At 35.0% G+C, this 14,734-nt stretch overlaps 1 protein-coding gene across 7 annotated transcripts in view; it reads left to right on the forward strand.

The window, feature by feature from the left end:
* The window catches only part of CAMKMT (calmodulin-lysine N-methyltransferase), a gene marked incomplete at its 5' end in the record, with an annotated part of 246,665 nt that overhangs the window by 9,963 nt on the left and 221,968 nt on the right, over window positions 1-14,734 (forward strand). For 6 of the 7 annotated variants that reach the window (XM_081156625.1, XM_081156626.1, XM_081156629.1 and 3 more), the window contains one exon: window positions 4,112-4,176. The exons of the other annotated variant lie outside the window; for it this stretch is intronic. In XM_081156625.1, coding sequence (XP_081012751.1) covers window positions 4,112-4,176 — 65 coding nt within the window. The remainder of the gene's footprint in view (window positions 1-4,111; window positions 4,177-14,734) is intronic. 7 annotated transcript variants of the gene reach the window in all.

Genomic DNA, 14,734 nt, shown 5'->3' on the forward strand with positions numbered 1-14,734 from the left:
CCTGCTTCTCCCCTGAGCTGCCTGCCAGTACTGTGTTTCTGCCATCTGAGCAGCCCTTACAAAGGAATTCCTTGAATCCTAGTTCAACCAATAGGACTAAGGCTTTCCCCATCCAACCAGAGCTGCACAGCTGTATTCCCCCCCCATCAGTTTCTTCACTGACCAATCAGAACAGTGCCTTTTGGTCCAATCAGACTCTGAGGATTTGGAGCCCTCATTTGCATGAGGATGGGCCAATCAGGGACCAGGGGCAGGGACTTCTATCTATATAAATCAGCTCCCCTGGGGCTGTGGGAACGGCTTTCCCTGGCTGAGCTGAAACGCTGAGGATGTCTTACCAGACCTCACTAGGGAGGCCAGAGTAGGCTGGCACAGAGTGGGGCAGGGCAGGGCAAGGCAAGGCAAGGCAAGGCAAAGCAAAGCAGACCAGCTGCAAGCAGAGCTGCCTGGCTGCAGGCTGCCTCACAGCTGAGCTGTTTTAATAGCAGTGCTGTGTCACTATTGAGCAGTTGCACAGTCATGCTGTTTTCACAGCAGTGCTGTATTCACAGCCATGCTGTATCACAGTTAAGCTGTTTTGCAATGAATAAAGTTTCCTTCTTCACCGTACCCCAAATTGGGGATACCCCAATTCCTGTTGCCCTTGAATTGGTGCCAGCGGCCATCGGTTGACAGCAATATTAACAGCAGAGGTGAATATTAAAGCAGCTTTTGTTCTCTTGCATTTTGTGTGTGTGTGTTTTAGAAGGAACTTAATAGAATCTTCAAAATATGTTCCAGTGTATGTAGAAAATTAAATGACTAATTCTTTGAAATCATATTTTAATGGAACGTAATCATAGCAATGGTCTAATTATAACTTTACTCGTTTTTTTAAATTATTTTTATTTATCTTTATTATTGAAAATACTACAGATGCTGCCATCACAGTTGTTTATGTAGTTTGCTTACATATACATATGTTCAAATTTTCAATAAATTGAAATGTTCTCTTGACATTTTTTCAAAATTTTATATATTATATGTAGAAATCATTTATTAGTTTCCTATAACTAGCAGGTATAAGGCTTTAAAAAAAATATCTTTAGCGATTATTTTTAATAGTACTCCAAAGTACATTGCATCCAGAATCAAGCTTTTCAAACCTTTTCCTTCTGAAAACCCCTCCTCTTTGTTCTTATGGAGCCTTTTAGGGCCCATTCCACTTTCTGGCTTACTTTTTCTGTGTTTTGTCCCCCCCCCTTTTCTTCTTAATTAAGCAAGATAAAATTCACCATTTTAACCATTATAAAGTGCACAATTCAGTGGTTTTTAGTATAGTCATAATGTTGTGCAACCATCACCACTTTTCACCACTCCAAAAAAAAACTTTCATACCCATTAGTATTAACTCCCCATTTCCTCCTATCTCCGGTCCCTGGCAACTGCTAATCTACATTCTGTCTGTGTGGACACTTGTTATGAATAGAATCATATAGTACAGTAGATGACTCAGTGAACAAAAGAGTAGTTCTTAAGTTTGGAGCAAATGAAAGTGAACTTGAAATAAAGTAAATCTTTACCACGCTGTGTGTGTGGCCATTTTCCTATAATTAGCACTAATTGACATTATTCTTTCATGAGATACCATTTTTTAGGGTTTTTTAGACTTCATAGATAATTGGCTTTCATGTTTGTAAGTTAGTTAGAGGTATAGAATTAGTTTTACTGTTTCTCTACCCTCGACCCCATTTAAAAATGCCATAGGGTACATGTTCTGTTTCTTGGCTTGCAAGAAGATAAGTTTTGCATCAGTGATAACTGTGAAAATCACACTTTTTATTTTGAATACTGCTTTTAACTTTTAAAGATACATTTCGCTTCAGTTATCCCAGTGTCTGCTTTTTAGAAATATTTACTCTTTTGCAAAACATATGCACCTTTTTTCTACTTTTGTCTTAGATTCAGATTTCGTTTCAAATGTATACTTCATTTTGACTTGGGAGAGGGAGGGAGTGTGGAGAAAGAGAGAGAAAGAAGAGAAGAGGAGAACAAATCCGAGAGACTCCTTTTAAAACTAGGCCATCTAGGCCATAAAACAATTTCACTTGTAGGAATTTATCCTAAGGAAATAATCAGAAATGGGCTCACTGATGCTTCTACAGGATGTTATGGCAGCAATAGGCATAAAAGCATAAAACTGAGTATAATCTAAAAATCCAACGTAAAGTGTTGGTTCAATAAATTATGGTGCAAACATTCATTGAACTACTTGGCAGCCATTAAAATCATGTTGCAGGAAGAACACTTAATGATGCGGGAAATTGTTTATAATATGTTAAATGAAAAAACACAAGTTGCAAAACAGTATGGTCAATGTGCTCCCAGTTATTTCGTTATTACAGGTATATAAGCATAGCGTAACATTTGAAGGCTATATACCAAAATATTAACTGTGGTTATTTCTGCATGATAGGATTATGAGTAGTTTTTCTTAGAGAACCATATATTATTGCTTTTATGTTTAGGAAAAGTTTTTTTGGAGTTTTATGTTGTATTGCTGATCACTTTAATAGCTGCTTCTTGTATTTTAGATGTTCACATTTTGCTTTTTCCCCTCTCTTGTCTCAGGTGTAGTTTTTCATGTTAGCATGAGTAACTTACCCCTACCTAGCATCTTGCATGCACAAAGAAGACACAGTCATTGTGTTACGGTGTTGAAAGTTTGATTTGTGGTTGGTAACTTCATTACCTTAGAATGATTCCATTGAGCTCAGTGCTTATTTGGCAAATAACTTTTCGCATTTTCACTTAATTACTGTATCGAAAACTGGGTCTCTGTGATAGAAGTGAAGTTTTTCTGAAAAGGATAATATAGTTTACATGTATTCTCTTACTGTATATGTATTAATTTTCTAGGGTTCCCAAAACAAAACATTGCAGACTGGATGGCTTAAGCAACACATTTATTTGGGGTTTAGAAGTCTGAGATCAAGCTTTTGCAGGTTTGGTTTCCTTAGAGGCCTCTCTCCTTAATTCACGATGGCTGCCCTCTTGCTGTCTCTTCATGTGGTTCCTCTGTGCATGTGTCCTGTTGTCTGTGTTCTAATCTCCTTTTTCTTATAAGGACACAAGTCATAATGGATTAGGGCCCACCCTAACGACCCCAATTTAATTTTATTACCTCTTTGAAGGCTCAACCTCCAAATATAGTCACATTCTGAGGAACCAGGGTTTAGAGATTCAACACACGAATTTTGAGAAAGACACAATTCATTTCATAACACTGTATATCATTTATGATAAGTTTTATTGACAAAGTTAAAGTAGTGTTGATGAGGTAAATTTTATTATAAATGGCTATTATGAACTGTTATAACACCTTAAAGAACTATAGGTATAAGGTACATAGAGTAGATGGTAGAAGATTGTGGATGCATTCGCATCAGTATTTTACCACCCCTGGAAAAGTGACTCAAACTCTATGACTTACTGTTGGGCCCATTTGTATATGAAGAATAGTATCTTTTATAAGGATGAGTAAAATATTAGTAATTAAATTAAATATTTAAAGGACTTTCAAGTGAAGAGAGATTAGAATTAAAGGGAGTGGAATTAAGATTAGCGGGCAAAAGATACAAAGGATTTGCCCTTTGACATTTAGAATTCCCTATGGATGGAAGACCTGAAGGTTGGTTAGTTCTTTGTGACTGAAGTGCTGAATTCTTTGGGGTGTTATAAAGGACATTAATGTATTGTTGAGGTTCTGGAGGTTGATTATTTATTTTCCTTTTAAGATTCTCCAAGTGTAAGGTTTTGTTTTGTTATCTTTAAAAAGGTTAATAATTAATCCCACCTTTATATAACTAAAACAATAACAATAAAAATATTAGTACTTTAAAATGTAGGTTAATCATCAGGAAATGTCATTTCGTTAAATATTGGGAGGACTATATTCTGTTATTTTCCTTCCCCCTCTAGTGGACAGAAATATTTTAAAAATACAACATGGAAGAGTTTGTTAGTATTGGGTGTATCCCACTGCAGTCTCAGCTTTTTTTTTTTTTTTTTTTTTTTTAAAAAAATCTAAATATTCCAGAATCATTAAAGAAAATGTTTTATTTTTTTCTAGGCATAATAGTGGATCTTTGAATATTGAAGATGTTCTTACCAGCTTTGACAATACAGGAAATGTTTGTAAGTTCACTATATAGAAATATTTTTAGTGTTTTAAAAAGTGAATTTATAATTGGTGTTTGTTCTCACTAATGTTTATTATACTGACTAATATGTGTGTATAATAGAAACTCTTACTGTTTTTAGCTGCAAAATGAGCCTCACATACAATGCTCCTACTAAGTGGGATAAGGCGATTTTACACTTGGCAGTTGTGTGTGACAGAATGTAGGTCAGAGGAACACTGGATTTCCCAGTCCTGTCCCTTTTGTTTCTTGTTTTCATTTTGACCTTCTCAGTTAATCCAACAGAGGGGCTGTCTCTTTCTTCTTTGTTGTGTTTTGTGGGCTTTCTTTCCCACTTCCTGATGCTTCTCTCTCACTACAGAATGAACCCAGAACATGTTTTCCTTACCGCTGATATACTTTAATACCAGAATGTTTTTTGCTTTAGGCAATATTGTGATATTATAGAATATATTGTTTTTTCATCTAAGCCTGTAAGTTGTGATTTCTCCATTGAGAAAATCACTTAAATAATTATGTAATGTCATATGATTAAAGAAACGAAAAAAGAATATCTTTATATCATTGCACTGAACAAATACCCTGATAGAAGCTGTGTACTCCTTTATCTGTGTTTCATAGGATATTCCTCTTAAGATAATGAATTATCAATGATATATGACTATTTTAAATGTAAAGATTGTACTCAAATACTTTTTCTCAAAAGAAATTTCAGAACTGTAACTATTTACTGTCTGAACTAAAACAATTTTCTTTGTTACCAGTACTGCTTTATTAAATGCCTCCTAATTTGAGGTCTGCATAGAATAATGTCTAACATACTTAGTTCTTAGGCTCACATTATGGCAAACTTTTCGTTGTATAGAAAAAGATATATTTTGTCACTAGGAATTTATAAATATCCTAAAAATCCTAACATATTTAAAATAATATAGGTTTCTTTTTCATGGTTTCTTTTTCATGGATAGTGACATGTGCATCTCTTAGTTTCTGCGTGTTGGCACTTCATGAATTATTTCTTATTTAGGCACATCTCATATTTTTATTGGGGTTTTGGGCAAGGACAGGCCAAGGGATGCTAATGGTGGTTGAGGAGACATTCTCCTTTAGTTCTGGAGTAATGTAAGATATTATTAAGTCAGGCTTACGCACACACAATTTAGGAACATGATTGGAGAGTGTTAAATGTGGAAATTTTGATTCAGTAATATAAAAATCAAATATTGTTCCCAGTGACTCAGTATGAAACAGGGCCACTAGCTGGCAGCATTATGTAAAACAAAAATATTTTCCTAAAGGTCTAAGCTATTATTTTATATATTGATTAGCTATCTTATACTGCTCTAACATTTTTTTCCCTATCAGTTTGTCCCCCAAATCCCCAGTTGTTGTTGCATTGACAAATGGAGAAATTGCATGTTAAAAGTATTTTTTCACTGCTATTGTTTGGTAGAGAGGTTTGAGTCTTTGGAATGAGACCTACCTACACATGAATCTTAGTTCTGAAATTCATCTTGAGCAATTTATATCGTCTCCATGAGCCACATTTTTTTTTTTTTTTAATCTCTAGGAACTGGATATAATGTATAGAAAGTGTATAGCATATATTACACTCTTAATGTTGACACTCAATAAATGGAAGTTATTACTGGTGATGAGTATCTCTAAAACTTCTTTCAGTTTTTTTCTAATAATAAAGATAATGTTAAAGGTTATTTCGATGTTTTAAAATAAACTATTTTGATTGAACTAACAAGGCAGGAAAAATAAATTACCAAAATAGTAATTTGTTAAATTACTTGCCATAAATGTGGCCTTAAAACCTGAATATATTGTCATAAATGTGGCCTTCAAAACCTGAATATGCCAAGTGATAGAAGTGGTGACAAAAATAAGACCTATTAAAACATGTTTTGTGTAACTTTTACATTACACTTTTTATTTTAAAAGAAAAATTTATGCTGGTATTTTGCTTAATGATAAATTGGTTAAGTCCTGTTACAGTAAAGTAAGGATTGATTATAATTTTTATATAATATTTGCAAAGGCTTAAAGTGATCAGTAATTGACAAAGTAATTTGTCACTTGATGCCTCAAGTGACAAATTTAACACTAATTGTGATATTAGGTTGAGTTTGTGACTAGAAAACCCAGCAGAGGGCGCCACATCATAATCCTGTCTCACTGTGCAATATACTTGGGATTAATAACTTGAATAATAACTGTACACTTTCATCATGTAAACATATAAAGATGTATGTCTAAACATTCCCATTCGATTTATTTTTATATATTTACTATATTCAGCAACTCATTAATATAAAAATAGATTTTTCTGACCAATTTTTGAATTTGCTTTTTGTTTTAAATATCAGTTTAATTTTTATACTTCTAGCTTCAAATAAAAGAATACTTTTGATCTTGTTAATATTGATATAGGGAGAAAGTTCTATATAAGACTATCAATTCCTAAATCATCACCGTGGTAGTACATTGATAGTAAGTACACTGAGGGATGTTTAGAATGAGGAAAAAAGTTTCTAATACTGTGAGAGATCCAACAGAATTATCCATATATTTCAGGAATTAGTTTCCAGGTTAATATAGCTTCCTGATAATAGAAAGAATAACTTAATGAAAATATTTTATAGTTACAAAAATATATGTGTTTATATAGTATATATGTGTACTGTATTTATGGGTATAAAAATATATTCCTGGTTTGTATAACCCTTAATCTCAATTTTAAGCTAATTTTAAAAGCAAGTAATGATTTTATTCATTGCAAGTTTTCAAAGAGTGGAGGAGAAGTCCTCCTGTATTTGTTCATTCTCTAACCAAAAAGATATGGGAAAGTCCTTAATTTTGGAAAATAAATGAAACCTTTAGATACTTTCTTGTTTCCTGATATATTAGAAAACAAAACATTATTTATATTTACCTTTATTATTTAGAAGTATTGTATGTTTTAAATGTATGACCTACCCATAAAGCGTTTTCTATTTTTGAGATATCCTTTCACTGTTTAAATTCATTTGGATGTCGTAGGAAGAACTGAATCTGACACAATCATTTTGCATGATTCATTGCTCTATAGAGTATAACCCCAATCTTATTTTTATATATTTATATTTACTATTGTGGAAAAAATTATTTTGAAAGTAAGCTCCTTTTTGCTTACCTCTAACTAGGAATGGTATACATATTTTATTCTTTGGGTTCTATTATTTGAGAACCTACTTCCTTTTAAAATATCAACGTTACTCTGTAGAGAGGTTGTGTCTGCTATTGATTCATCATGCCTGGAAAGAGGTGCCATCAAGCTACCCAGGGAAAAGTATAGGATGACAGCCTTCACCTCAGACGAGGTGCTGGCAGCTTCTGTGTTGCATGTAACGTGCCGCTCAGGTACCTTGGGCCAGAGGGTGCTTCGCAAGCACCACAGCAGATCTCTTGCTTCTGTTTCCCTGTGGGCAGGTTCTCCTTTCCAGCTAGTTCCTGACCTCTGATTAAGGAAGCCCCATCATGCTATGTCTCTTCCAAAACCATTTTCTCTTTCTCCAAAGTTGCCTCCTTCCTCTACTGAAATGAATTTTTCAAAATATGTGATTCTCTTTAGCACTTTGTTGATCCAAATTTGACTGTCATAGTATATAATGCAACTACATATTTGGTATTTAGGCTATAATAGCTTCATTTGTACTTTTTTAGCACATGGTCCTCTTTTGGCAGCATAAACAGGTGAGTTAATACTTCTCATACCACATATTGTATGCAATATATACAATGTAATGCATATAAGCCTTTAAAGAATAGGAAATAGTTATTATGTATCATTTCAGTAACCTAGTGGGAATCAGGATTTTTGACTAACACTGCAGCTTAAATTTGGGGAAATGTATTGTTAGGATTCCTTCTACTATTCCCTCCCCCCTTTTTTTGTATTTTTGCTTTTTCAGTCTTTTAAAAAAAAAAATTCTTTCTTTCTTTGAAAAATTATTACTTTTCTCCTGGCTGGGCTACATGACAGTACTCTGTGTGGTTGCTGGTGTCTCTTGATCTCCTGGAGAAATTTGTAGATCCCCTGCCTTATATACTTTTACATGTGATAGTGTGATCCACCCCCCTGCGCCCCCTGAATCCTAGGGTTGACCTGGACTTTTAGTGCACACAGCTACAACCCCGTGTTTCTGGATCCTTCCTAGTGGTCTAATAGTAGAATCTGTTTCGTGATATATCCAAAACTGATCTCGTTTGGGCTAGTAGTCAATTATTACTTAAGGAAATATTCTTATTAAAATACAAAATATTGCCCTGGCTGGTGTGGCTTAGTCGGTTGAGCTTCTTCCCATGCACAGAGAGGTCATCCATTCGATTCCCAGTCAGAGCATGTACCCAGGTTGCAGGCTCAATCTCCCATGGTAGGGAGAGCCAATCCATGTGTCTCTCTCATCGATGTTTCTCTCTCCCCCTCTCCCTTCCTCTCTAAAATCAATAAAAACATATTTAAAAGAAAAACAAAATGAGACTGTAGAGCTAGAATGTAAAGGGATTTATTGTAGCACAATGAATAACTGAAAAAAAAATCTTTAATTTTAGGTGACTGGTTAATTATGGATGATCCATGAAATGGAATATTATATAGCTGTGTAAGATCTCTAAAACATATTAGGTTAAAAAATCACTATAGGGAATATGATCTTATTTCTGTAAAGTACATATATCCACTAAGTAGCTATGTATATGCATAGAAGTATGTCTTAATAATGTTCATAGTATTTGGTTTGGGCATTCAGGTTATTGATGACTCTCCGTCTCTTCTTTTTTTTAAAAAAAAAAAAAGTTATTGACTTTAGAGAGAGAGGGAGAAACATCAATGTGAGAGATAAACATCGACTGACTGCCTCCCATACACACCCTGACTTGGGATCAAACCCATAACCTGAGTATGTGCCCTGACCGAGAATTGAACCTTGACTGCCTAGTTCATGGGTCGGTGCTCAACTGCTGAGGCACACACCTGCCAGGCTAAAATATTTCTTTTAAAATAGCACTTTTCTCCAAGGAGCTCATAGCGTATTAGATGTTAATGTATTGTATCTTTTGGTGCAATGCTTTTATGAGATGAGAAATTAGAGATCAGATCACTGTAGCCCTGTATTAGGTCACAAGAGTACAAAGAGGTTAAAAACTCACTCCAGCAGACTATTGATCTTGGGCACAGATAATTTATAAGTTCTGTTAAAAAAATGTTAAGGTTCAGTGCGTTATGTGGTTAATATTCATGGGGAATGGTCAGCAGCCCTGAAACTATAGGAGGCCCCAGTGCAGGTGGGGAGCTGGTGGTGTGTAGGACTGGCTCTGGATTTAGCTCTTAGCTTCTGTAGAGGATCATAATGTATATGTAGTTGTTAGAAAGACTTCTGGAGGGTAGGTTAGGTCTCTAGATGGTAGTTTTCCTAGCCACATATCTCCAGTTGTCTGACTTTGTAGCTCCACAGTTGTCAGGGCAGTTTTCTTTTTTTAAATACAATATTGGGAAAACATGCCCCTAAACCTCAGGCAGTCCTCTACATTTGTTTTTACTATTTACCAGAGAAGAAACATTTAGAAGACATCTCTTTTTAATTCACTTTTAAAGTAAGAAATTGTGTAGTTGGAATGGTTCTCTGATAATAGAGAGTACTGCAATTGTGAGAAAAGACTGATATAAACCCTGTAATCCTTTCTAGATTCATGTGTGGATGCTAATCAGTGCAATAATACTAAAGGTAGTTCATTGTCATAAACCTGCTAGGTTTTCCCTCCTTTCATTATTTGAAGGAATGTTTCTAATTTAGGTGCTTTCAAGTTTTAGCAGAAGATATGCCAAGCAAGTGTTTTTGTTTGTTTGTTTGTTTGTTTTCTCTTTGAGCAAATACTGAGTAGTACTTTTTTGTGTCTTTTAAAAAGTAGCTACCATTTCTGCCTTGGCTGGTGTGGTTCAGTTGGTCATCCCATGCACTGGAAGGTCACATCCATGTTTCTCTTTCTCTCTCTCTCTCCCTCCCTCTCTAAAGTCAAATTTTTTTAAAAAAAGCTAACATTTCTTTTGCATCCCCTATAGTATTTATCAGGAATTTTGTGAATATTATTACCATTTAATCTTCTTAATAATTTTGCAAGGTAGTGATAACTTGCTTAAAAATTAATATTTAGTAAGTGGTTGGTACAGGAACTTATAACTACTTCACTGTATTTCTTAAAGGTAGTATTTCCCCAAAATGGCGAGAAATGAATTTTAAAAGTTCATGGTGGGAATTGAAACTAAAAGTGGTAACTTGGAGTGCTAGAAAATAACTTTGACAAATGGAAAAGAATTCTGTCCAGTGGATTGTGTCTCAGAGGAGACTGATTAAAGGTCACTGGAAAATAGGCTCTCTAGGGTTTCTGAAAGGTAGTTGACAATCTAATGGAGTAGGGATTTGGGGAGTGAGGATAGGGGTGAAAGAATGCATTTTCTTTTAATAGTCTAAAACCAAACACAGATTTTGTATTATTTCAGATGTTTTTCTTTTTTGAAAAGTACTGCTTTTTTGCATGATAATACCATAGTAATACTGATTTGTGTTTTTGCATAGCCCTTTCTCTAAGGTATCCAATGTGTTTCTCAAGTTATATTTAAAATTGTTCTAAAATTTTTGACCACAGTGATATTTAAAAGTTGTTTACATAAACATGTCACACAAAAAGCTCGTCTAAAAGGATATTATTGTCTTTAGCAAAGTAGTTTGGGTTGTAGATAGCCTTTCCACAGAAAACTATGGATATTTGGACATTTGCATGGCTTGTGTGTGTTGCATCACTCTGTGAATGCTTGATGTGAACTAAATATTTGATGATTGAATGGATTTAGTGCTGTGTGTATGTATCTCTCTCTCTTTTTTTTTTTTTTTTAAAGAGCTTCTCGCTGGCTGTCTCCGGATCCCCGTCCCTCTTTTCTTTCCTTCTTTCTTTCCTCCTTTCTTTCTCTTTCTTTCTTCTTTCTCTCTCTCTCTCTCTCTCTCTCTCTTTTTTTTTTATATATCTTTATTGATTTCAGAGAGGAAAGGAGACGGAAAGAGAGAGAGAGAAACATCAATGATGAGAGAGTCATTGATTGAGCCCGCAACCCGGGCATGTGCCCTGACCGGGAATCGAACCCCGATCGCCTGGATCCTAGGTCGATGCTCAACCTGTGAGCCACGCCCGGTCGGGCAGTATCTCATCTTTTTTATGCTCTCTCCTCTCACTCTTCACTCTCCATCCCAGCCCTGAATCTGAGCATTTGTGTTATATCTTCTGGAGGTGGGGACAATTCATGGAAGGAACAGGGGAAGTTTCGGATCATCCTATCTGTATATAAGTTGGGAAATGTGGGTGTATTATGAATATTATCTATGCCCTACATGCTCACAATCTGCTTGTTCTAGAATACTGGATCAGGTAGAGTCTTGGTGGTAAATTCATGATTTACCTTAAGCCTTAGCTCATCCAGGTCATTGGAGACCAGACTTCTGTGTCATTGCCATTTCTCCAAGGGTCCCTTAGTTTCTCACTGAAAGGTGTTGTTGAACTCAGACTTACAATTTAAATTAAGTATAATTTTTAATTGTGTGATACAAATAGTATTTAGACTGTTCCTGGACTTTGATTTTATTTTAATATTTGACAACTTAATTAGAATTTCGTGGGGATTGGAATTGAGAAATAAACCACAACTTCTCTGCTTGTGCTTGTTTCCTGGATTCCTTTAAAGAAGAAATTAGAATAGGGGGAAAGGGGAGATTGATTCATATTGCTCTCTCTGATCTTTCTTTCTTAAATCCTGCAGATTTGTAGTTTGTGTCCTACAATTTAGCACTTGATTTTGTATCATATTGTACTAACTACTTGTTAATATTTTTCTCCTCAAATAAAACTTATCAGATTATAGGCACATCTTAATTTTATAGGACATATACTATAGGCCCCATAAATTAATGTAAACTGAATTCAGAACACAAACTTGTTTTGCTTAGCTAATTCAATAATTGAAAAGATTTGGAAGTAGGAAAATTCACATAAAATCCTAGCTTTTCACTTTCTCTTAGAGAATGATAAAGATCTAGTAGTCTGAGTCTGAGCTCAGCTGGTAATTATCTGGAGCCAAGCAGATTTTCCACTTTGCACTCTCACCTCTCCCCCCATGGACATCTCAATTTGCCACTTCTGATACATATTATATATTTGGAGGCATTTAAGGCATGTTTTTTAGATTATTTATTTATCTACTTAAGAGTCAGTTTTGATTAGTCATTTTGTTTATTAAAGCTAATTAAATAAAATACTTGTAAATTCTTTTGGAGATAAGTCTCTTAATTCAACAGGTTAATCATACACTTTTGGGAAATATTTATTTCCCATATTAGCTGAGAATGGCAACAACTATTAACAGATATTAATATTTAATAGAAAATAAGATGTTACTATTTTAAATATTTCTTAACTGCCAGTACCTTTATTAAAACATATTTTTGAAGCAATCATTTCAGTTAAAATTATGAAATATATTACAAAATCAAATTGAAAACTAATATGGAGGTATAAGAGAAAATTTAAATATTTGTGAGTATATGTGTATATTTGTGCATGTATATGTGCATGTGTATATATAAAATATATAGTTAATTTTATCTTTATTTGCCTCTTCTTTATTTATAGATTAGAAAAGAAAGAGCAGTCTCAAGTGTTTATTAAGTACCTATCATGTGCTGTCCTGCATTTTCAATTCTCAAATGATTTTCAACTTTGACTGAAAAGGAATAAAACATTCTACAGATGTTGAAGAAACTATTGTTTATTAAAATCTGGATAACCCAGCTGGTGTGGCTAAGCAGTTGAACATAGACCTATGATCCAGGAGACCCTGGTTCGATTCCCAGTCAGGGCACATGTCAATTCCATGTCTGTGAAGCCTTTCCTGATGCTTTCTTACCTGTTCCAGTCTGATCTCTAGGTCTGCTACAAACCTTTCATCTCAAAATCTCCCTTTACTATCATCCTGGGGTTTCTTTTCATCCGTCTGTTTTGTTGCATCTCATTTCCCATATTCCATGGTTTTCTCTTTGTTTCCACCATCATTTGGGGTGATTATAAACTCCAGTTGCTTCCTGAGAGGGTAAGGGGAAGTACATTTTTAAGACCTTGCAGTACTTTGGTTGAATATAAAATGATAGAATTTGAAATAGTTTCTAAATTTTATAGCAGCGTGTTGTAGATTCTAGGGTTGCATGTGCAAAGTCCCGTGCTGTTCTCATTCTCCATCTTTTTTATGAAACCTGTTTTCTCTGGAATTTGACATAGTCTTCTCTTATTCTCAATGTTCTAAATTTTGGCAGGGCTCTATTTTCAAACATTGTGTCAGACCTTTGGTGGGTACAATCAGTTTAGAAAGTCGCATTTTTCAGTTCTGGGAAATTTTCTTGAATTATTTTTTTAATGTCTTTGAGAGGTTTTATATATATATATATATTTTAATTTTTAATTAAAAAAATTTTTTTTTGTTTAAAATATTACAGATGTCCCTTTTGCTCCCCAATGACCCGTTCCACCCCAACCCATCCCCCTCTCCAGTCCTTCTCCCCACCATTGTCCGTGTCCTTGGGTTGTGCACATATGCATATAAATTCTTCGGTCACTCTCTCCCCCTCCACCCATCTGCCCTCCTCCATCCCTCTGACATTCATCAGTCTGATCTACGCTCAGCTTCTTTCATAATTTTCTCTTTCTGTTTTCTCTGTTGTCTCTTTCTGGAACTTCCATTATGTTGGACATCCTGGACAGGTTCTCTAATTATCTTTCTGTCTTTTGTTTTGCTTTTTTTAAAACCCGCACCTGAGGATATTTTTTCCATTGCTTTTCAGAGAGAGTGAAAGGGTTGGTGGGGGGAGAAACATCAATGTGGGAGAGATACATCGATGGGTTGCCTCTCGCACGACCCCAACTGTGACTGTGGATTGAGCCTGTAACTGAGGTACGTGCCCTTGGCTGGAATCAAACCTGGGACCCTTCAGTCCACAGGCCGACACTCTAGCCACTGAGTCAAACCAGCTAGGGCTTGCTTTGCATATTTTTGACTTTTTCTTTACTCTCAGGGATAGTTCTAGAATTTTATCTTGTAACATTCCTGTTGGATTTTTCATTTTTATTTTATGCTTTTTAATGTCTAAAAGCTCTTTTTTTCTTAGATTCCATCCCCCACCCATTGCATTCTTTTCATATTTGATGGTTTCCTAGTTTTAAAAAATATATTACTGGAAGTTTTTTTCTTTCATCTCTGTTTATTGCCTCTCTTTCCTTCAAGTTACTTTTTCTGTTTTTTCTTTGGCCCTTGTTTTTTATAATAGGGGGTCTTCATCAGATATCTGGTGGTCTCTAGGGTTGTGTACTATGAAAGTGATTGGATTCTAGCTTGTGATATCCTTGCTTGTTGATTACGGTTTCACTGTGGGATGATCCTGCTGGGCTGTTTCATGAGGAATCCTGGATGTCCA

This window comes from Miniopterus schreibersii (assembly GCF_964146895.1).
Source record: "Miniopterus schreibersii genome assembly, chromosome: 13".
Lineage (NCBI taxonomy): Eukaryota > Metazoa > Chordata > Mammalia > Chiroptera > Miniopteridae > Miniopterus > Miniopterus schreibersii.